This window comes from Pleurodeles waltl, chromosome 5 (assembly GCF_031143425.1).
Source record: "Pleurodeles waltl isolate 20211129_DDA chromosome 5, aPleWal1.hap1.20221129, whole genome shotgun sequence".
Classification (NCBI taxonomy): domain Eukaryota; kingdom Metazoa; phylum Chordata; class Amphibia; order Caudata; family Salamandridae; genus Pleurodeles; species Pleurodeles waltl.
Window position 1 is genome coordinate 897,111,970 of NC_090444.1, and position 22,697 is coordinate 897,134,666.

Sequence of the window (22,697 nt, forward strand, 5' to 3'; positions counted from 1 at the left end):
AACAATGGCGTACTGATTTAAATCATAGTATTACCTTGTTCTTTAAAGAAAAAAAAGACTCCTTTTGCTCTCTGGTAGACTTTTTGGACTCTTGTCATAAGAATCTCTTTCTCGACTGCCATGGTGTAATTAGCTAGAAGTGGGGGTTGCCCATTGGGCTCTCACCGACAGTGGTTTGCCCATTACCTCTGCTCCTACTATCATAGGCTAGAGTGCTAAGTCCCAAGGCTGAGAACATCTGCCTGGATTGTTTTAGTTATGATGGGGCAAGGTTGTCATCCTTCTCCGTTCAATCCCGGATTGTAACCAGGCATACTTTTTTACACATATCTGTTCCTCCATTTATACTCTCTTGATTAGGAGGGAAGCTGGGGAATGTATAATGTTCATTCCCTTGCTAATCTTTTCCTACTCTTCATTTATTGTGGTGCCTCAGCCAGATATTAAAATGATGGGGTGATTTCCAGGCATGGTAGCCTCAGTAGATCCAGAGTGCTCAAAAGAACCTATAACATGATTAGACAACAAATCAAGTAAAGTTGCAACTATTGTTTCAAGTACTGGATCTTGGATTTCATTATTATAATCCAATGACCAAGTTCTTTAAAATTCAATATTAATGGGGGTTGGTTAGAACCCTCTTTTTGAGTCCCTACACAAGTAGCTTTCACCAAGTTTTCTTGTGGTGGCTTCTGCCTGCTATAAGTGTCATCCTACTGCATAAGAGAGAATCCACGTCTGCAAACAATGTATGGTACCTGGAGAGCACCATCCTCAGGGCAGTTCTGCAAATTTTGGCTGACCTGGCATGCCGCTAATGATAGCGAGAGTCTTAAGTATTCTTCAAACACTGAAGACCACCGAGTAAAGCTGAGTCAAGTCTCAAACTGGAATAAACAATGCGAACAATAATTAAGCAAGGGTAGAGCATTTATGATTAACCATATACATAACTATCCTATCACGATACAACTGACAAACCAAAATTGTGCAAGGTTGACTATGAAAAATTGCGTAAAATTATTTTTGACTAACATAAGATAATTTGGACATTTGGTCATTTATGCATGGGGCAGTAAGACACAGAATGACTGATTTGTCTTTTAGCCTCATTTCTGAATGGAAAGAATATTGGGTTGACAATTGTTCTTCAAATTTCTGCATTGAGTAATTTTTCAAAATCCCATAAGATTACAGGGGACCCTATAGTATGAAGCACAAATCAATTTAAAGGCAATATAAGCACCGAGTAAAACATTTACAAAGCAAGCAGTAAATTATCGAACAGGCTAGCATGTGAGTCGCAAAGACAGTTACAAGTTTACGAGATGGCAAAGATACACAAAATCAATGACGGGTTGTGATAATATATTATCAGGAGGCTTTGAAGAGGGCACCTTATATACTAATTGCTGAGGCATCCTGTGAGGCAGCCAATAAAAAAAGCTTCCTGTTAAAGGGCAGATTCAAACAAGCATTGGCAAAGCCAATAGGTCTCCCATATTGAAGCGCTTTTGACTTTGCCAATGTGTTTTAGCCATGGTGTACTTCAGTGTAGCTGCTATTCAGCATGGCTAATAGTTAGTGGAGCAAAATGAGCGTTGTAGAGTGGAGTGGAGCGAAATTAGCATCGTAGAGTGGAGTGGAATGAGTGTCAGAGTGGAATGGAGTGGAATGAGTGTCGGAGTGGAGCGGAATGAATGTCATGGAGTGGAGTGGAATGAATATCATGGAGTGGAGTGAAGTGGAATGAATGTCATGGAGTGGAGCGGAATGAGTGTCGTGGAGTGGAGCGGAATGAGTGTCATGGAGTGGAGCGAAATGAGTGTCATGTTGTAGAGCCAAATGTCAAGTTATAGAGCTGAATGGCGTGTTCTAGAGCCGAATGGCATGTTCTAGAGCCGAATGGCGTGTTGTGGAGTGTTGAAGAGTATTGTAGAGTGGAGTGGAGTGTTGTGCAGAGGAGTGGAGTGCTGTGCAATGGATTGTCATGTTGTAGAGTTGAATGGATTGTCATGTTGTAGAGTGGCATGGAGTGTTGTGCTGTAGAGTGGCATGGAGTGTCGTGTTGTAGAGTTGAGTGGATTGTTGTAGAGTGGACTGGAGCGTTGATTAGAGTGGAGTGTTGTATAGCGTGGAGGGTTGTGGAGCGGAGGGTTGTAGAGTGTTGTGGGGCGCATTGTTGTAGAGCAGAGCATCGCGTGGCAGAGTGGAGTGTCGCGGAGAGCCGCAGAATGTCACAGAGTGCAGTGGAGTGTTGTGGAGTGGAGTGTTGTGTCATAGAGTGGAGTGTAGTAGCCAATAATGAAAAATGGGCAGACTGCATGCTTAGGTCAGCTTTCATACTATCCTGCAGAAGTCCTTAGCATCCAGACAGCTCCGCTGCTTGACAGGCTTCAACCTAAAAATGAAGTGTTAACACTGATATTCACAGCAGCAGAGCTAGAGATTACCAAGGCGTTTCCAGAGCCGCTGCAAAAAGCTTTTTTTTGCTCCTTCAGCATTATAGGCAGACCAGGCTGTCACGGAATGGAGTGGAGCGTCACATAGTGGAGCGTTGCACAGTGGGGTGCCGCAGTGTGGAGAGGAGCGATGCAGAGTGGAGAGGAGTGTCGTGGAGAGTTGGGAAGTGGAGTGTTGTAGAGTGGAGTGTTGTGTCGTAGAGTGTAGTAGCCAATGGTGAACAATGGGCAGACTGCATTCTTAGGTCAGCTTTCAGAATGTCCTCAAGAAGTCTTTACCATCAAGACAGCTCTGCTGTCTGATGAGCTTCAACCTAGAAACGAAGGGTTAGTGTTGTTATTCACAGCAGCAGAGGTAACGTTTACTAAGGCATTTTATGAGCTGCTGTCAAACACTCTCTTTACTCCCTCAGCATTATAGGCAGACCAGATACTTCGGAGAAAGTTAATACATGGCTTAGAGGCTGAGCTTGCCACGGTAAAACAAAAAACCCACAAGTTTCGGCTCCAGAACAGATTAGCCTTAGAAATCGCACAACCTTAAATTCACTTTCACGTTCCTGCTTACTTAATATGAGCCCCACCACCGTCGGCACTCTTGTGTGGCTCTCGTGCTTGCTGCAGTACAGAACTCAGAAATGATCTTTATACCAAAAGAGGGAAAGAGGCTTTCCATAATTATTTTCTTGCCTACATTGATATTTAGATAAATACTACTAAGTTTTTTATGGCCACAAATGATTAAAATTTCACCTGACATTGACTACATCAAGACCTAGTGCTGTGGCCTGCACAAGTCTTTGCAAACGAAAAACCTACATTCTTATGACCCTAGAAATAGCCACTATGTCATCTAGTTCGGTTTAAAGAACTTGAATTAGTAGTCTTCAAAGTGTGCTATGGGATCATCTCGTTGAGTCGAGGGCTACTAAGAAATAAAGTACACAGGCTTCAGTAAAATAGCAGGTTTACTGCTAAATCATTATATGACCCATTTCAACAGAAATGGTGCTTTTAAAAAGGCGGAACTAACCATATATTTTTTTAAAGAAACAAAGCAAACATGTTGACTGAGAATATGTTTTGATAATAAAAAATCCTCCTTAAACCTGCCTCGAAAAGTTCAACTTGCGTATGCTGTTTCTCATAATGGTAGCTAACAAAATATTCCCAGTTCTGTCATTTGAGAAAATTGGTCAATTTAGTAAAAAGAAAAAAAAAGGTGGAAAACCACCTAACTATATGAAGAATTCATCACTCGCTTTAGAAAATTTCAGAGACGATCCGATGCCTCAAATTTTATTTGCAAGAATTAAAAGGCAGCAGAAGTAAAAACCAACAGGCGGATTCCACATGAATTCAAGTCTTAAGGCTCAATCAACAACTTTAGCTGTGAACTATCCAAGAAGAACACTGAGAAGCCACCCAGTTTAATGTGATTCACTACCCAAACTTCCAAGTAATATCGGACTTCCATGCAACTTCTGTTCCAGCAGCTCAGGATGAAAGCACACAGGTAATATTGCATAGGGAGAGTTCCGGCTTCACTTGTTGACTACATGGGTAACTGTCTCGGGCTTTCTATTCAACAGGAAGAAATATTTTCTTAAGGGAGGGAAAAAGTCTTACTGTCCAAATTCACTTTTGCTAATTATTCCAGTGGTAAAAAAGTAAGCATGCCTACAAGCAATTTAGCTAACCATTCCAGTGAGAACAAAAAGTAAGCAAGTACAAGTGCACTATTGCTGAGAATTTTCCCTTTTGTCATTGTTCAATTTCCTCTGGTTTAACTGGTACTTATGCGAGCGTCACAAGGTTTTAGGAATCTTTGGAAATACAAACATAATGTGAATCTACTGCAAATGTAGTTGTAGAGCTAAGGGATAAGATTTACAATTTTTGATGTTAATAGAAGTCATAGAACCTAACCGAGCATACAGTATCTGTCAAACAAGTTCTGGAAAAACTCAAATAATTTCAGTATTACACCTAAGGAAACTGGGCTAGTGGTTGTGCAGGATGTGAAGCCTGCACAAGTAATAGGCCACAATTATCCCTTCACTGAGAACAGAGCACATCTCAATGTACCACTACACTCTCAGGGTAGCATAGTAGAGCCCTCCAAGGCCTACTCAGGGGAGGTGGTGCTGGCTAATAATCACCACTGAATGGCTCGTAAAAATAACACTCAACAAATGACGGTCCAGTCAGAGTTTTTTACCTTTAGAAAAGGAAAAGTATATTTATTATACACACTACCACTAAATATTATGCCTTAATTTTCCAAAATAAATAAGATTGGTGAAAATACCTTTGATGTCATCACATTTGATCCCAAAAGGGTCATGACCCCAAATATCACAGAACCTTCCCTCCAATACCATACAGCACATTATCATATAGGGAGATGTCACTTTAAATCAACTAGGCCTAATGACTTTATCAAGGTTGCCATATTAAAAGTCTAAAATCACATTCTAAATAAACAAACTTTTCATCACTGATATCATTGACCATATTTCATCTGCAACAATTTTTATTAATAAACAGGTAACTAATCATGAAAAATCACTGCCAGCAATACCTTTATAAATAAATTTTTGTGAAACATTATGGGGGTCATTCTGACCCCGGCGGTCAGAGACCGCCGGGGCCAGGGTCGGCGGGAGCACCGCCGACAGGCTGGCGGTGCCCCGCAGGGCATTCTGACCGCGGCGGTTTGGCCGCGGTCAGATGCGGAAAACCGGCGGTCTCCCGCCGGTTTCCTGCTGCCCTTGAGAATCCTCCATGGCGGCGGAGCACGCTCCGCCGCCATGGGGATTCTGACACCCCCTACCGCCATCCTGTTCCTGGCGGGTCTCTCGCCAGGAACAGGATGGCGGTAGGGGGTGCCGCGGGGCCCCTGGGGGCCCCTGCAGTGCCCATGCCAATGGCATGGGCACTGCAGGGGCCCCCGTAAGAGGGCCCCACATTGTATTTCAGTGTCTGCTATGAGGACACTGAAATACTCGACGGGTGCCACTGCACCCGTCGCACCTTCCCACTCCGCCGGCTCAATTCTGAGCCGGCGTCCTCGTGGGAAGGATGATTTGCCCTGGGCTGGCGGGCGGCCTTTTGGCGGTCACCCGCCAGCCCAGGGCAAATCCCAAAATACCCTCAGCGGTCTTTCGACCGCGGAGCGGTATTTTGATGGGGGAACTCTGGCGGGCGGCCTCCGCCGCCCGCCAGGGTGAGAATCACCCCCTATATGTGTCTGTAACTTTCATTAACCAATTTAAGCCACATACTAATCAGCCAGAGAACACACTAGAGGTCGCTGCACTCCCGGGATGTATAACACAATTTTTAGCTAAGGCGTTCCAGCCTTGGGATTGCTTGGAACTTAAGCTGAAAACCTGGGAAGGTCATATTCCCTTGACTCTTCAGACGCAGGGTCACATTTAAAATTATTTTGGGCGGGTGGGGAGCGAGGGCTGCTACACTCCTGCAGCCCCCAGAACTCTTCTTTATACCAACCTGGAGCCACCACAAGCAAAAAATATATCTAATACAAACAAATTATGGGGCTCACTTCGAGGAGGGTGAATATCAAATGAGCAGCTCCGGATGCAGCTTTCTTTGTGGTTGCAGAGGGCTTTGCGCCACACACATTTTTTTTTTTTTTACTTTTGTTGACGGTTCCTGGTTCCACTCAGTCAGCCCCAAATCTACTTTCCTGACGGCACCCCTGGCTGCCTCCATTTCTTTGTGCGCAGCCTTGTGTGTCTTCTTTTATTAAATATTTTCTTTTCCTTTTCTGGGGGTGGGACAGCCCCAAACAGGTCCCACATTTGGGGGCATGTGGGGAGGCCCAAGGCTCCCAAGGCCCCGGTCAGTCTCCTATTTCACCACGTGAGCCGGCAGCTGTGGTCTCCCTGCCCACTATGTGTGGCAGGATGCTTGGATTGTGGTGGCCACCTCCTCCCACCAGACTAGCACAGGGAGCCGGGATGAGCCCACCGTCACTGGGGTGGGGGCAAAATAGAGCTTTCCTTCCTCCTTTGGTTTTGGTGGCCAAGGGATGGGTTCCCGGGCCCCTTCTATCCACTGAGGGTGTGCGACCATGCTCCTCTCTCCCTTGGTCCTCGTCGGGAGACCGGGGATGGGGTCCCAGACCCCTTCTCCAAACATAAGCCTCACAGTGGGGTCCCCGGGCGTCATGGAGCTCTGGGAACCAGTGTGTGAAAACCTATCCTGCCATCATATCATTTGAAACCGTAATGCCTACACATGACGTGTGCTGCGAGCTTTCCTTTCTCACATCTTCAGTTCACATAACCATATCTTTCAACCCCTGTCAAGGGCTCGCGCTCTACTATTTGTTCATTAAATCATAAATAATGTGTGGAAAAACTGAACTTATCAATGCACACTGGAACTGGTCACTATGTATGCCAGTACTGGGCACCAATGTAAGGAAACCGAGCAATTAGCGTGCACGATTTGAGGTCTGCACAAGTAATAGGTCCACAATTATTCCTTCTCCGGGAGCCAGGCACCCCACTGTAGCGCTGGACTCTCTCAGGGTAGCAAAGCAGATCAGTCAAAGCACTACTCAGGGGAGGAGGTGTAGACTAGTAATCACCATTTACTGGCATGCAATAAACGCACTCAATAAATGATTGTCCACTATATGCTTTTTCTTCAGAAAAGGAAAAGTACATTTATTACACATACTAAAACTATACAGTAATTTACAAATATATATATATAAGGTTGAAGGAAAATACCTTTGATGTCATCAAATAAAGTGTTGTGACCCCAAAAAAATCATAGTAACCCCGCCCCTAAAAAATAGCACATTATAATATAGGAGGGTATCACTTAAAATCAAACAGGCCAACTGGCTTTGTCAAGGTTACCATATTAATAGACCAGAATGACATTTTAAGTAGACCATCTTTTCATCATGGATATCAATAACCAATTTTCATCTGCAATCATTATCATCAATAAAGGACTGTACTACTCAGGAAAAATCACAGCAAGCAATATACTTACAAATAACATATTCTGAAACAACACTGTATTAACTGTGTGTTTCTTTAACCACTTTAGGCACAAACCATGAAGCCATAGGATAAATCACTAGAGCGTGCTGCACTACATGCTGTAAAATAAAAGTTCCAGCCTTGGGAGTGCTAAAAACGTAGGCTTAAAGCCAGGAGAAAAAGGGCGAGGCATTATTTTATTGACCCTAGCGCATGGTCACATTTGAAATATTTGGGGAGCAGGAGGAGGCGGGTGCTGCTCTCCTGCAGCCACTGCAACTCCTATTTATAACACTGGTGGTGCGCCTGCCTTCCTGAGGCCATCACAAGCAGAAAAGTATGTTTAAAAAAAGCCCCACAGGGCATTATGGGTCACTTCCTTCAAGAGGTGTGAATATCAAATGAGTGGTTCTGCCTGGGGTTTGTGCCCTGCAACTTCTTTCTACCTTTATTGGAGGTGTCTGGTCTCACCTGGGCACCCCGACGTACACTTTCCTTGGAGCAGCACTGGGAGCTGGCTTCCGCTGGCTTTTTTTTTTTTTTGCACACAGCCTTGCCCCACAAATCTCTTTTTTATCTTGTTCTTTTTATTCTTGCTCTGGGGGTGCCTGGTCCCACATATCTCAGGCCCAGTTAGCCCGATTTCCAAAACCTTGGCCTCATGTTGCTCCAGGTGATGAGCCCTAGCCAGTTGATGCCTTTCCTGCAGGCCTCTTGGACTTTAAGGTAATACAAGTAGCGGGGAGCTGGTTCCACCGCCTCCTTGCACAAGCCAATTTCCATTTCTTGGTTTCTGTGGCTCCTCTCATCTTTTTGAGGCTCAGGAGTCGAGATCTTCCCCCCAACTGGTCCCTAAGGTGTGTAAGGAAACCCACTTCACTGGTCCTGGAGAGACACACAGGTCCTGCGGTCAACTATGGGCAGAGTCCTTGGTTTATTAGGGCATCAGTGCACTTTACCTTCCAGTTGTCCACGGTGTTGTCACCATCGATTTTCAGATTCCAACTCTACCTCCCTTGTGTAAGAGTTTTTAAGTGGGAGTGGAAAGTTATTGAAGCCAGGCATTCCAGGTCTATCCTACGGTGCAACATTACTCCTCTTAACTCATGTCCCAACCCGCCTGCACAGCATGCTGAGATGATTGAAGATGGCTCCATCAAGTGGTCACTGCTCACATCTCCTCTGGAGGAATTTAGCTTTGCCCCAAGCTGATCTCACTGCCAGGGACTTTCTCACCAAAACTTCAACAGTGAGCCCCCTCCTTTATTGACGTGAGAGCTCTAGGCTTTCTCCTTTGTTCACCGGGCCTGGACTGTCCCAAACCCGGTACAGTGTGACAGCTAATTAATAGTATTAGATTTTATTCCCTGCCTTCCTCCTCAAGAGTTGAATGAAGCACTGTTAATTACTCCCTTTGTGTGTTGGTCTTTGTTTCTTCTGCCTGGGAGCAATGTTATTAACTTGGCCTAGAAGGGTGACAAAAAGCCTGGACTCTGATCCACAGCAAATAAATATAACATTTCTGGACGACTCATAAGATGTACATGTAGACTCTTGGGACCTGCATATTCTAACTTTGCACACGTTTCAGCCCAGTTTGATACCTTACTGGACTTTGTAGGGCTTGGTGAAGTAAAACTGCATCCTTAGGCAGATTTACCCATATTTGATTAACAGTGACGTAGCAGATAAAACAGTAAACGCTACTGACTTTATCTGAGTGCCCACTTATATTATAAGGCTTACCCCTGATCAACATCTAACTTTGCAGAGTCCCCCCTGAGCCAAGCTACTTGTGTGCAAGTATAGGCTGTGCATGACGGTAGTCTTGCATGTGCAGCCCTCACACCTGTGTGCATACGTGTTCATGGGACCCAGCCAAGTACTTCTTACCATGCTGTATCGCAGAAAACTTTTCTGAAAAGGCATCCACTGGCGGTAAACATGCACAGCCCATTTACGATGTCATTACCAGGGGTGAAACACCAGACTCACCCATAGTAAAAAGTCCAAAACTGGGTGATGAAAACGTGAGAAATCCGGGCAGATTAAATCTACAGAACCCATTTTGCTATATTACATCTAATTACTTTTAAAATAAATTAAAATGACACATTACAGTGGCTCACAACACGGCGTCCTGCCTGCAGAGTGAAGCAAGCAACAGTCAATGCAAAAATCTTCTTCACAAGATGGTCAAAACGTAACAGTTTTATTCTTCAAAGTAACACACAACTGGAATAATTTCTCTGTCGTGAAAACACAAAAAACGAAAATTGCCCGACTCTTAGACTGTATCTGTGGACTTTCCCAAAGGAAATATAATTGCCATTTAACAAAGTTTTGAGGGAATTTGAGATACAATATAAACTTAATTAGGCATGAGTTGCAGTTAGAAATACATAAATCCAAGTAACCACTTTAAAAATATCTTAGAAATTTCTTAATTTAAACAAAAGAATTCGCATACACCGAAGTCAAAGAAAAATACATTATCTTGGCATGTTTGGCTTTACAAATATCCTCCAAAAGAGAATTGCTGTATTGGAGATCCCATGCAATCTATGCTCCTAGACATTTCAGTATTTTCACCACCCAATTCAATGATTACTAACTTTGCTTCTTCATTGCTCCCACAGTTTTGACACAGATAAAGAGCCACTAAAACAGAGACCAACATTTGATCCTCACTCTTCATCACCTTCTGGTTTTCCTTCTTTCCTTCTATTTCCTTTCCACTTGCAACAATTTCACCTGCTCCCTTCTAAGCTATCTTAAATTTATGATCTGTCATTCTCTCTCATCAAATCAACACTAGCAAACATCTCTCATTTTAAGCCCCTTAAACTAAACACAATCTGTTTATGCATTCAAAATTGAGCAAAATCCCTTTTTAGGTCGAGCGTGCAGGTGGTTTGACCTGTTTTACGTATAGTGAGCTTTTAACCACACCCACCTCATGCCCATCACTAACATTCGTTCGTGGACTTGCCTTTCAAAAATCCCTCGCTGTCATTGGCAAATGCTTTACATTTGTCCCACCTTGGGGTAGTTTGGCTACCGCCTTGGACACTGACCCTGTTACAGGGATAATTGCATGATTGCCGATATACTTCAGCATGGGCTAACTACTTTTTTCTTTTGTCTGTGCTCCGTGGCTGCCTTGGACCTCACAGCGAGAACTCAATCAGCGTATTGTTTTTTAATTATATGCACCATGATCTGCTTAATTTACATTCTTTGCAGCAGGCATATTAACCTTGTGCGCTACCTTATGATGACTCCAAGCTTCCACTAGACAAAAGTAAGTTCTCTCTCCAGAAAGAACATTAAACCTCTGCACTACCTTATAATGAGTCCAAACTTTCACTAGACAAAAATATGTTCTCTTTGTAGAAAAAAACATTAATCACCAGTGTTATTTTGACATTTTTAACATTATATGCACCATAATCTGACTAGTACACGTTCTTTGCAGCAAGCATATTAACCGTGAGCGCTACCTTATGATGACTCCAAGCTTCCACTAGACAAAAGTATGTTCTCTCTCCCGAAAGAACATAAATAGCCAGAGTTATTTTGAAACTTTTATATTATATGCACTTTGTGATTTGCCTAGAACATGTTCTTTGCAGCAGGCACATTAATCCTCCCCGCTACCTTATAATGAGCCCATGCTTCCATTAGACAAAAGTACATTCTCTCTCCAAAAAGAAGATTAATTGCCAGAGTTATTTTGACATTTTTTACATTATATGCACTTTGATCTGCTTAGTACACATTCTATGCAGCACACATACTCATTTCCGGACTTGTAGTTTTATTTTTATAATGTGATACAAGCTGGAAACCAGCCCTTCAAGCAGTATTCGTAGAGTTGTCCAGCTCCCTAGTTCCTTGCGTGATAAGCTCATTTAGTTTATGTTTCTGCTTTGATTCTGGGACTTGTAGTTTTATTTTCATAACGTGATACACACTGCGAATACAAAGGATAAGCCTGACTAGATGAAGTAGACACATTTGAATCTGTAAAACTTGAGCTGTGTGTATTTATAAAGTTGATTATGCTGTACAATCGTTAATATTTTATAACTAGCGATCCAGTAAGCACACATTCTTGGAGTACCATTATTTATTAATTGCCCCGCGAGCAATGTCGCCTGTACCAACTGTCAAGTAAATATGTTTTGCACCCAGGAGTAGTTTGTGTTTTAAGGGTCTTTTAAAAAAAATAAAATCCAGTAGGCCTACTAGCCCTTTAGTTATATGCAGGGCACCTGGAATTATGTGTCTGAAAGGACCAAAATAAGTGGCAGGGTTGACCAATTAATGTGGCAAAAAAAGTCCAGTTGTGCATTTACAGTGCCAATAGCTTCAACTCAGGTTATTGCGAGACCAATTGCATTGCAAATGCTTGTTTCATATGCTAATGACACAATAGTCCACCTTTCCTTCAGGTCTCCTTTCATATCCCATATCCCCTTTGTGACACAGTTACTTTATTTCATAAGCGGTTGATTTGGGTATGTTTTTTCGGCATTACCCCAGTCAGAAAACCCAATTTACATTCAACTGTTATCACAAATAAAATAGAGCAAGACATTCTTAGAAAGAGGTTGGTAAACGCAAGAGTGGGAAAACTTTGTACTGGTACCCCAATATACCCAGTTGAGATGAATATCCTAACCAAAGCTAAAGTGAGTATATGAAACAGATGTGCTGTACCACGTGGGAGAGTGAGGGACACTTTTGATGTTTCTTGAGCTACTACCTAAAAATCTCAATGGAGCTTGGTATTTCCGCCCAACTGTCTGTAGTGTGTAAGGGGTCTGGAGGGTCAAGGAGGTGAAAGGAAAAAACGTGAGTGGTCGAGTCACTTAATACCTAAAGGGAAAAGACTTGGTGAAATAGTGTTGCCATTTGTCTCAGAGTGAATGTGTCTACACATTTGATGGTTTGGATCGTGAATTTTGGCACTGTCATGACAGAATGCAGTGCAAAGTGCAGCACGTGATGTTGGTGTATTGTTTCCAGAGGATGCAACAAAGGGTGTCTCCAAATGTTTGGTGGTCAGAATCCCTCTGGATTGGTGGAAGTTATTTGTTGCTTTCTGAAATTATTTGTTGAAAAGATATGAAAGCAGGAAGCAAATAACGGTTTTGACTTCCTATTGAAGAAAGGATAGAGGCATTCTTCTGATGAAATATCATGTCAGGGAACCATGAGAGATGTCAAATTGACATGAGTTGGTGCATTTAAGAATATTTTACGAACCACAGAGGAGGAAAAACAACCAGGTAGTTCTGACAGTCAAGGACTCTGTATTTCAAGACTTTGTGCTTGTGTCATGACTGGTTTGTTACATCTCCGAGGCCAATGAGAATTTGTTGAGCAGTGGTATGATTTTGAAAGATTGGTGTGATAGCCTGCCCCTGTCACTGGGACCCTTTACTCGTGGACCTATACAGTCAGTTACAAAGTGAAAGTCCTGCAGGGCCAAGGCCCATACTCCTTTGTCCAGGATCCAGTAACCAAAGTGAAGCTGTGCCCTAAGAACAGACCAGTTCACTGAATGCAGATGCAGAAAAACGAATATTCCAGTTGTTGGAGGTGTGCTGTTCGCCCCTTCACAAGATGCTGACCAGCTATGCTGGTGTAAAGTTGCCGAATCCTCCGAGAAAGCACATAAAAAAGTGAGACACTCGATGTGGATGGCAGTTACAATCTTATATGGCACCAGCCTACTCATCTCACTGTATATGCTTTACTCTCACGACAAATGAGTGGCCAACCTGTGTTCCCATGGGTGTTGCATCCATCGTAACTGGAAGGACTGCTACACCTTGGATAAGAACTAGGTTGGGGAAGGTCAGACACAGAAGAGTAGGGTGGGTGCTAGAAAAGTAAGGCAAGAGGGAAGAGAGTCAAACTCAAACACAAGAGTTAGTGGGGAGACATGGGGAGGGGGCAAGAGAGACGAAACAGCCGAGACCCCTGGCTTGCCCCTTGCGACCCCTGGCCCCAGAGGTGGCAAAATTACTGCGAGGAATATAACACCAGCTCGTCGGTTGGCTGTTCGTCCCTTGTTTTTTTAATCATTTTTTTAAACTACACTAATAGTCAATATTATAGAATATTATAGTTGTATTATTTACTATTAATGTAATAATGAATGTATTACATTTAGCTGGAATATGACCCCTGCTGGCAGCTAAGGTAAGTAAAACATGTTTTTAAATATAAGTTATGTGCGTGCTTGCTGGTGAGAGCGTGTTTAAGTGAGAGAGAGTGTATGTATGTGTGTGTGTATGTGTAAGCATGCATGCCTGTGTGAGTGAAAGCAAAGAATATATGGTATGTGATGTCACTTCAGCTAGCACTGGCATTTTGGTGAATTGACGTTCATGCAAACCAGCAAGTCCTTGCACATGCTTGCATTCTGAATGTGCCCTGAAAGAGTTATGGGAATACTGTGTGCCTCAGGAGGTTAGGTATAGTTTTTCAGCAATGTGTACCCTGCAGGACTGAGTGACTGAAGGTAACATTATGTCCCCTGCAAAATCCTGCATGTTAACACTGTACATGGCAGGCTTTTCAACAGCAGACTAATGCTTTGCAGCATGCTAGCACCTCGGGCAATCAATGGCACTCCTTTGTGTCGCAACAATATCTTATGTTATATTTACAAATTCTCCTTGCTCTGTCAGCGCCTTGTATAATATATAGCAATACCATGAAAAAAGATGCACCCAAATGACGAGGAGACCAGATAAACCAGTATTACCTCGTGCAAAGCATGTCACTGTCATACGCATGACATCACCACATCGTCTAGCAACTTCTTTCCTGTCGTATGTATGGCAAAACGGTGTGCGACCACCATATTGCGATACCTGTCCGTGGCAGGAACTGCTGCTACTCTAGGTGTCAGTGATGATACTATGTGCAGTCATGGAAAACAGCCTGCGCTATAACTATGAAATGAATAAATAGTTTAAATGGTGGACAAATCTGATAGTGCAGCAAATTCACACTGATTTAGAGGTCATTTGTTTATGGTTTTTGTGGAATTTTATAATTATTTTTGCGATCCTACCGGGTGATTAATTATACACTTCTTGTTAATGTCTGCAAGGAATGCTATGTTGGGGAGGGTGCATTTCATGATATACTGTGGGACGTTTTAATTATATTTTTAAGGAAATGGCTGATTCAAAATCACTTTACAAAATCACAGCTACTGTTGTGAAAAAGATATCTACTGCTCATGTGACAACCACTTTCACCTCAAAGACTCAAAAGGTCTACAGAGTTCCCGTCTCTCCACCAAAGGTGGAACTGAAACATTGAAAAAATAGCGACTGCTTTGTCTTGGATTTTGTGATGTTTTGCGGCTCTTTGATTGGCTCAGAAAAAGGGAGAGGTGAGGCAGGTAGATGCATGTATATGTACTGAGTGGCCTTTTAATTAAGACATCCCCCATTGAGACATTCTACCATAAGATGGCGATGCATCTGAATGCTATCCCTTCAATCTTGGTGAGGATGACCACCACTTTGCTCTCCTTGGTTCATGTGGCTGCAACCCCACTGGCTTAGGTCCGCAACATGAAAACCAAAGATGATAAAATCCAGTAGCCATTCCTGGAACACACTGGCCCATTTGAGGGAGTAAAGCGCTGCAATTACTCAGAGAAAAAGAAAGGTCTTCCCCAAATAACCATTTCAGCCTAAAGGTGAAAACATTGATGGAAGACAGATCAGAGGTTGGTGAAGCATTTGTTCAGCAAATTATTAAGATTATAACAGTCTTCCATATTTAGCCAATCAGACATATCAATTAAGTTTCACCTATCTTATAGGTTTTGACCTCAGACAGAATATTTATAGAGATGATAATGTCATAAAAAAGCAAATAATGTAGATCACCCCAGTCAGAAAACTACAACCAGAGCAGCAACAAAATGCATTCTGGCACCCTAGAACTTCTCATAACAGTAATACAGTTCCCAAACCCTTATGAATTATCAATTTCAAGTATGCTGGAAATACATTCTGGAAATGTAGTCCTTTATTCCCAAACATAAGCTTGCCAATTTCTGCAAATAAACAGATCTTGTCATCTAATAACAGCTTTACATTTTTAGTAAATACGATTGCTTTTACCCAAATATCGAAATTCCACCTTTTGATAAAATACATTACGTTTATCCTCTGATATCAGTGCTTCATTTTTTTTTTAGAAAATGAAACCATTTTGCCTTTCTGAAAATACTCTTTGTTCCAAACTACTAGATATTTCTATTTAATAGGCAGACAAATTTCTTCTCCAAATATCAACTTTTCATTTTCATTGAGTACTTTGATTTTCTGCTGCCACATGTACTGCCTCACATTCCTATACGCAGCATCATAGGCTTGTGTACCAGTATCGCATGCCAGGAACATTTTCACTGTCTAGGTTCATCCTTCCAAGATCTGGTTCTGTTTCACAAGTGCAGGTGTTCCCATCAAATACCAGAAAAGACTCTAAGATATTAGGGATATTCATTAGCTGCCAGGAACGGCTACCATCAGATGCCAAGCAAGCCCACCAGATGCTTGGTATAACCATCCGATGCCAGGGACGGTCACAACAAAGAATGGCAAGTAGATGTCAAAGCAGGCCGACAGATGACAAATATGCCCACCGTGTATTAGAGCGCCAATCTTTTTCTGGTGAAAATAACAATACTGCTAAACCCTAACACATAAACAAAGACACAAGCACAAGCAGGGATGTACGCATGATCTGACACCCATTCGCTCTCTTTGCCTCTCTTTCTAGCTGTCTAGTCTTGTTTTAGGTATTACTGTATGGAATATTTGCTTTGCCACATCTTCCGTTGATCAATTTCCTCACAAAGCCCAACATCGGGATTGTGTGCTACGTGGCACTTGTTCGGTTCGATACTGCGGTCAGGCAAGGGGGCATGAGGAACAGTCCTCCCAAAGTGAGCTGCCACACCTCAACACTTACTTGGTTCATGTGGCATTTTTATGGGGGTTCTATACAACATTCTGCCTGCAAAACGTGTGTAGGAAAGGGGAAAAAGTGAATAAGCTGGACTATAAAGATGTGAATCAAACAATGGCTAGCCAACCAATAACTAATATAAAGTAAAGGGAATGTGTATGCAAAAAAAAAAAGATTGTAAAAAAAAAAAAAAAATCTGAGTTTTAGAACTTGCACAGAGGACACATGAAGCGACTCAATAGTCTTTGGTGCTGGCGAAAGCCCTTTCAGAGGGCCAGAGGGCAAACTGGGATTACGGGGCCCACCTGTGGGAGTTGTCGCCTTTTACTCAACTGTCCTAGGGCCCAACTTACTATCGGCACTGAGTAAAAGGCCTTAGAGAAGTCAATATTGTTTATGGTCTCACCAATAGTGAAGTCATTTGGCAAATGAACACAAATCATGGTAAAAGGATCTGTTGCAATTTCGTATTTCAAATAATTATGATTGCTGGTATTTATATCACAAAATACTATTCAATCAATCAGTGGCAGTACTGGAAGTCTGCTCTTGTCCCCTCTCTTTGCAAACTTTATTCAGCACATGGCAGAGATGATCCGCCATAGCAGTGATACCCAGAGAAGTCTGGAAATTGTCTGGGTCCCAAGCCTTGCACTGCAGGGAGACGATGCCTAAGTTTATTCTGAGTTCAGTTAATAATAATTAGGTCCTGGAAAAACTATAAGAGTACCGTTTAGTAGTCTAAGACTATTTAATAAAACAAACTAAAATTGACATCCTCGATTTCAAATGCCATACCTGTTTATGGTCAGATGAAAAAAGTATTATGGGAAACTAAAAAGATCAAAAATTAGTGGTGGTGGCGATTACCACATTTTTAAAAATAACTATTGGACAAGGCACATACCACAAATAGAGCCATTCATGGCTAGCATAAGTGCTTGAGCAGTGTAGTTAGTATTAATCAAGGTGCAAGAGTGAATGGGATTTTTATATAATTTTGGATTATTACACTTTATAGCTATAAAATTCTCAACCTTACAGAATATGAAAAGTCATTGTTCCTACTTACTAACCTGAGCTATATAACTCTCAAAGATGCTTAGATCTGGAGGAAAACCATTACATCCTCAGCCTTCATCATAAATTTACCGGAGCTGTGTACCATCGGATGAGAAAATACTGACCAGCAGATTCTAAGTGCCCTGGAGCTCCTACATCCAAATTGAATATTTGCAGGAACACTGGGGCTGCCTGGTTATCATGGTGCATTTATATCTTAGTTAACGTCACATACAAGTTGTACTAACATTGTCTACCTGATCAGATCATGTGGAAACTATCAGCAGAAAAGCCCCCCCCCCCACAGTAAACAACCTTGTGTTCATGGGTCCCCAAGTTATTCCCCATTCCAGAGCAAATGAGTCCCAGTGCTCAGAAACAGGAGTGAAGATACGTCCAGTTATTAATTCCAGCCTTGGTACACACCCTCCTAAATTTAAGGCGAGTCATAATGAGCCCCTCATGTTTTGCAAGACTTTAAAGAAGCATCTGCAATGCAATAGGTCTCGCATTTTCTTGAGTTAGAGCTATTGGCATTGTTAATTCATAACTCGACTGTTCTTGCCACATAAAATGGTCAACTCTGCCTCATAATTTCGTCTTTTCCTGCCATATGATTCCAATGGCCCTGCATATAACTAAAACACTTCCATTTACCTTATTCCTCTGTCTGCAGCAAAAAATGAAAATGCTACCATTTAGCATCCGAATTTAAATCTGCCATGCTAATTCCAATAGAAAATCACTTTCACCACCACACCATCAGAGTTGCTGGCTGGCTAACACAATTCCCCACAAAACACACAAGACAGCCACAAAGGAGAAACAAACTAGAAGGGTCGCCCAAACATAAGAAGAGTGTTAAAACAGTCATAGTGTAATAAGGATGTTAAGTTGGCCTGAATTATGGTCATAACTGTAATAAGGAGAGATAATTAAAACATATACAATTATCATTTGAACCTTCATCAAAAATAAACTTTGGGCGTTAGGCTGCAATGCTCAAAACAGCCCCTAGAGAGCACCATAACAAAAATATCATTTGCAAGAAACATGGTCATGTAACCTTTTTGTTAGCCCCTATAGGGCATATCCCCATGAAAAAACAAGAGTAAGTAATGCAGTGTAACCATTTACTTAGCCCCTACAAGACATCTTTAGGGCTAGGAGGCCTTCGGCAATGATATTACAAACAAGGCCTTTAAATCAAAACTTCCCCTAGCTTTAAAACCAAGGTTTTAGCCATGAAAAAGCTTAAAAGACATTGAATGGTGGAAGGGGTTATTATTTTGGACTCCATACTAATATAATGTGGGGATCCAGAGTTGATGATGTAGACAGAAAGAGCACATTGTGATCAATATTTTGAAGGTGGTCCCGTTGTCCTAGCACCACCACAGGCTGAGTTATGAGCAAAAATGTTTTGGAACAGTAATGCCCTACAAAGCATTATGGGACAAGTTTCCATGCTACGAATATTTTAGTATGTTGATATGACTGTAATGCTTAAAACAGCCCCTAGAGGACACCACAATGAAAATAGCATTTGCAAGAAACATGGTCATGTAAGTATATAGTTAGCCGGTAGAGGGCAAACGCACACAAAAAGAAAATGGCAATAAGGAATACAAAAGGAAAATGGCAATAAACAATGCAGAGTAACCATATATGTAACCCCTAGAGGGCATAGAGCATTATATATTTTCAGGGGTAGCAGGTCTATAGCATTGACATTACAAACAAGGCCCTTAAAACACAAGCTGGAAAACAAGAGTTCCAGTCATGAGAATGCTTAAAAACACACTGCATGGTGGAAGTGGTTATTATTTTAGGGTCCCCAATAACCTAGTGTGGGGACCTAGCGATGACATAGACAGAAAGTGCTGAACGTTTTGGTGGTGATCTCATTGTCCTAGGACCACCAGAGGCTGAGTTATGGGCAAAAATGTTGTGAGAAAGAATGGCTGAAAAGCATTATGGGTTGAGTTTTCCTGAGTGCAGTGAATATTGTAGTATTGGCTCTCCCACTGGAGAGCCGCTTTCGCGATTTCTGTTTTCTGTAAAGCTTTTACCAATTTCAAGTGTTCTAAAGGGCTAGCCACAAGGAATGACTCTGATTAGGTAACTGTAAGTAATATGTCCAGTGCTTCAATATCGCCGATCGAGTTCACGCTGTTGTACCTATTTGCACTGTGAGCGCCATAGCCGCCATCCCGCACAAAGGGGAGAGACAAAAAAAATAGTTTTATAATTTTCCCACGCTGAAGTATATCCGCAATTGTACAATAATCCATGTAACAGGGGCAGTCTGCAAGGCGTGACAAAAACAGCCTCAAGACGGGACAAACGTAAAGCATTTACCAAGGACATCAAGTAATTTTAGAAAGACAAGCCTGCGAACAAGTGATAGTGATGGGCGTGACATGGGCGTGGTTAAAAGCCCACAATACTTACAACAGGTCAAAGCACTTGGGCGCACGACCTAAAAAAGATTATCCTTAAGCAAGCAGTTGTTCAGAAATTCTACGAACTGTTCCCCGAAGGGATTCTGTTTGAGATCTCACCTTTGCAGCAGCTTCACCTGCACTGTGCCTTTGCCAAAGAAAAAGGGAAAGTGTTGATTTCTTAAAGGCATTTCCGATATAAAGCACACTTGGGCTATTACGTGCAACTACGCGTCACAGTGGTACCTACTTTAAAAAAGTGTTGATAAAGCAAACAGTTGCAGGAAATATAATGCGTACAAAATAATTTTAAAATCATCAAGAATGATCAGCATAAAATTTTAAAATGTATTCTTTGGGAACTAATCTAACTTAAAGTTAGAACAAATGAAGAATGGAATAGATGCGATCATTTTGGGAACACAGCAAGTATTTGAGTGTTCAAGTGCATCAGTTCTTAACCTTTGCTTTTCTGTAGACTTCCAGTGAATCACTACTGGACGCCCGGACCCCAGCCTATGCAGCTTCTACAATTTGAACCACAAAACAATACACAAAACAATACACAAAAATGGAGAGGCAAGTATACATCAAACAAATACACAAATCATGAAATATTTGACTCACAAAAAATAATACACAAAAACTTAATTTAAATGGGAAGGTCAGAACTTTTGAAAATGTAGTTTTCTTTCTAAAAGACGAAGCTATACGCTTAGAGTATTGGAGGTCAGTGCATTTTTTTGTTACTAATGCATACCCTTTTTTGTTGACCCACAGTGCTTCAACTGAGTCACCATCAGCCATGCTAGACTCCGTTTACTATACTTGCCCTGTTCCCACAAATAATGCAGATAATATCAACTTCATTTTTAGCCACAAATTCCAAATTCGTTCACATCTATAGAACATTTTTAAAAGTTACATTTTATAATGTGGTTTGTTATGTATGGATTATTTGTTAATCTACTAATATTATTTTATTCTCTGAACAGTTGTAAGTCTCCTCTTCCCCCTAATGAGTACGCGTACTTGACCCCAAGGGTTGCACAGTCCCAGATTGAGTTACACTGCTCTCATGTGCAGGAGTATTGGCATTAAATCGAAAATAGATCCTAAATGGGGACATAAGTAGGACTTCACCCACTAAGCCAAGATTTCTCATTGTAGTCCTGAGTCAAAAAAATGCAATTAAAACTGCAGGTAAAGTTTATTTATATAACTCTACTAGCATATGCTCTACAGAAGTGTATATTCACTATGCGTGATTTTCCTGAGTGGAGATGGACAGCACCGACCGCTGTCACTGCCTCTGCAGATGTATCATACCACTGCAATGCATTCACAGCAATGTATCACTACTAAAACAAAGTCATAACACTTGTATCACCATGAAGCAAAAATTAGATATATTAAAATACAGCACAATTACAACACAGTTATGGGTTTAAGGACTGTAAGGGGTTTTTGCTTTCTTGGATGTGTAGTGGATAGACTTCAGGGGTTGGTAGAGTTTAGGAGTAGTAAGTAGCTTTTGAGGTTCAGGAAAATGTGGTAGAGAGGTAGTAAGGGGATTATATGGATTAGAGCGGAGTAGTGTTAGGGGGAGAAAAGTGTTTAGAGTTCAGAGATCGCTGCTGTTAAGAGGTAGTAATGGGTTTTTAGAGTTCCAGGATGGGTGGTATATTAGGGTGTTAAAGTTTTCGGGTTCAAGGATCGGTGGCGTAGGGTAGCAATGGGTTTTTAGGGTTTAGAGCTGGGTAATGTATAGGGGTATTAAAGGGATTTTAGCAAAGGTTAATGTCAAAGAGTAGATAGGGTTTTTAGGATTTAGAGGTAGGTACTGTGAAAGGGCATGTAAGGAGTTTACAGGATTCAGATACGGGTAACATTAAGGGGAAGACAAACGTTTTTAGGGATCAGGAAAGGTAGTGGTGGGTTATTGAAGGGATTTTTAGTATTGAGGGATATGTAGCGACCAAGGCTTAATAAGGACGTTAAGAGTTCAGGGATAGGCATTGCACAGAGGTAGGAATAGGTTTTCGGGGTCTGCAATGGGTCGTGCTAAGGAGTAGTAAAAGGCTATGTAGGTTCCAAGATATTGGTAGTGCTGAGAGACTACGGGTTTTTTCTGTTTATGGAAGGGTAACACTGCGGGGTAGTAAGGATATTTTAGGGTTAAGAAATATATATGCATTATAGATACACATGTCATCCAATTCACCAATGATCAAAATTCAAGGAAAATACATTCAAATTAAATCTATCTAAACATCATTATACTATCATGGAAAATAAATGCTATTTGTTGTGGAATTCAAATCTTTACCTAAGGTGCTGTAGACAGACCCGTGCAGCGGGTGGTTTATGGTGTATGGTTGAGGGATGTGAGGTAGTGTGTTTGAGAGAGAAAGAGTCGAGTGCATCCTGACATCTTGTGTCTATATGTATGCAGGTACACCACAGAAGTCAGCCTGCAGTCTGGTCTCACTGCAGAACGAGGCACCTGTTACAGCAATAACAATGAATAACTTAACACAATAAGGCTACATTCATTTACCTGGTAGGTCAAGTGGCACAGCCTGCACCATCTCAGGATGTTGCAGTGGGTTACCGGGGTACACGAACCATTCCTTGACTGAAGGGCACGACTTTGTTGTACCTGAAGAACATAATATTTAATA

General features: G+C 41.8%; 1 protein-coding gene across 2 annotated transcripts in view; it reads right to left on the reverse strand.

The window, feature by feature from the left end:
* Nucleotides 1-22,697, reverse strand: part of FAM120B (family with sequence similarity 120 member B) — a 1,000,164-nt gene that overhangs the window by 820,288 nt on the left and 157,179 nt on the right. For both annotated transcript variants that reach the window (XM_069235018.1, XM_069235019.1), the window contains exon 4: nt 22,574-22,675. In XM_069235018.1, coding sequence (XP_069091119.1) covers nt 22,574-22,675 — 102 coding nt within the window. The remainder of the gene's footprint in view (nt 1-22,573; nt 22,676-22,697) is intronic.